The sequence below is a fragment of the Aplysia californica genome, unplaced genomic scaffold (assembly GCF_000002075.1).
Source record: "Aplysia californica isolate F4 #8 unplaced genomic scaffold, AplCal3.0 scaffold00380, whole genome shotgun sequence".
Taxonomy (NCBI): Eukaryota; Metazoa; Mollusca; class Gastropoda; order Aplysiida; family Aplysiidae; genus Aplysia; species Aplysia californica.
Window position 1 is genome coordinate 393,273 of NW_004797650.1, and position 1,308 is coordinate 394,580.

A 1,308-nucleotide genomic window follows, 5' to 3' on the forward strand; every position below is an offset into this window, starting at 1 on the left:
CAGAGAGAGACAGAGGGGGGAGGGGTCGGGGAGATTGGGGCTGGGGTCTATGGTCGGACACTACCAACAAACTAATTATTGAAATCCTTACTCAGCAGAGAGACACGGTGGTACAGGAGTAGGAAGGAAATCGAGTGTGTGTCACAAAGACACTGTAATCGAACAGAGTATAGGTATAGCAAATGGGAGGAAGTGAATACATGTACATATCTCTACCAATCCACCCATACGTAGGTGTGTGATTTCCTTTAGAACATGTTGGCTATTGACGACATAGGCATAGTGAGTAAATGAATGGATCCATGAGTTTGTTGATGAGTTGAAAACTGCAGTGCCTATATATATATATATATATATATATATAACTGCCTTTGTTTTGTTTATTTCCCCCTTGTTTTAGGACTTTTCCCGCTCGTCAACTGAAATCCAATGTCCTCCAAGACCAAGTGCGAGGGTGGGGGGCTCGCCCAGATGATGTCCTTCGACTGTCTAGGCTTCCTACCTGGAGATGACGTCATCCAGGCCATGGAAATCGAGCTGATGAAAAGATGGGGACTCTCCATTGATTTCAAACAGTCCGACTCGCCGCCTAAAGCAATAGGGGGAAAAAATCGAACGAACCGAGATACCACTGAACTTGAGCAAGCCGCGAATGAAGTTACTGAATCAACTGCCATGAAAGAAAAGGCTGAAGTACAGAAGACAGAATGTAACGGTAGTGAGGGCAGCATTGATACTCCCACTAGCGTCGGCAGTAGTTCACGTACAAATCTTGTTTCTGATAGCTCGGTTGCAAATGACGGAAACGTCATGGGACACGTGGTGGCCTCAAAAACAGCAGGAAATAACGTTGAAGAGAATGTGCAGAGACTTTATGATGAAGCGGTAGAGATTTTGAAGAAAGGGAACTACTGCGACAGTCTCATACTCGTAGACGACGCCCTGGAGTTGATCGGTCCAGATGACTGGCCCAGTTGTCGTCCGCGGTGGTGGATTCTCAAGGCCAAGGTCCTCAATGCCATGGGGGATCATGTGGAAGCTTTGAGGTCACTTCAAAAAGTCAAAATCAAAGACAGATCAGAGGACGCCTGGATAGAGGGAGGTAAATTTCTCCATGTGTAAGGCGTTGTCTTTTTGTTGTTCTATACATTATTGGGTAACCTCTGAGCCCAGGTCCACAAAACTTTTTTTAAAAGATCACAGTCGCCGTCTTCAAAAAAGGCAAAACTGCTACTGTGATAACATTTGGAAACACACGCTCTGCTCTCTCTCTCTCTCTCTCTCTCTCTCTCTCTCTCTCTCTCTCTC

General features: G+C 45.7%; 1 protein-coding gene across 2 annotated transcripts in view; it reads left to right on the top strand.

Annotated features, from left to right (window-relative positions):
- The window catches only part of LOC101862288, a 12,200-nt gene that overhangs the window by 2,129 nt on the left and 8,763 nt on the right, over positions 1-1,308 (top strand). For both annotated transcript variants that reach the window (XM_005103581.3, XM_005103582.3), the window contains exon 2: positions 401-1,102. In XM_005103581.3, the coding sequence (XP_005103638.1) occupies positions 430-1,102 (673 nt within the window). In that variant the 5' untranslated portion in view covers positions 401-429. The remainder of the gene's footprint in view (positions 1-400; positions 1,103-1,308) is intronic.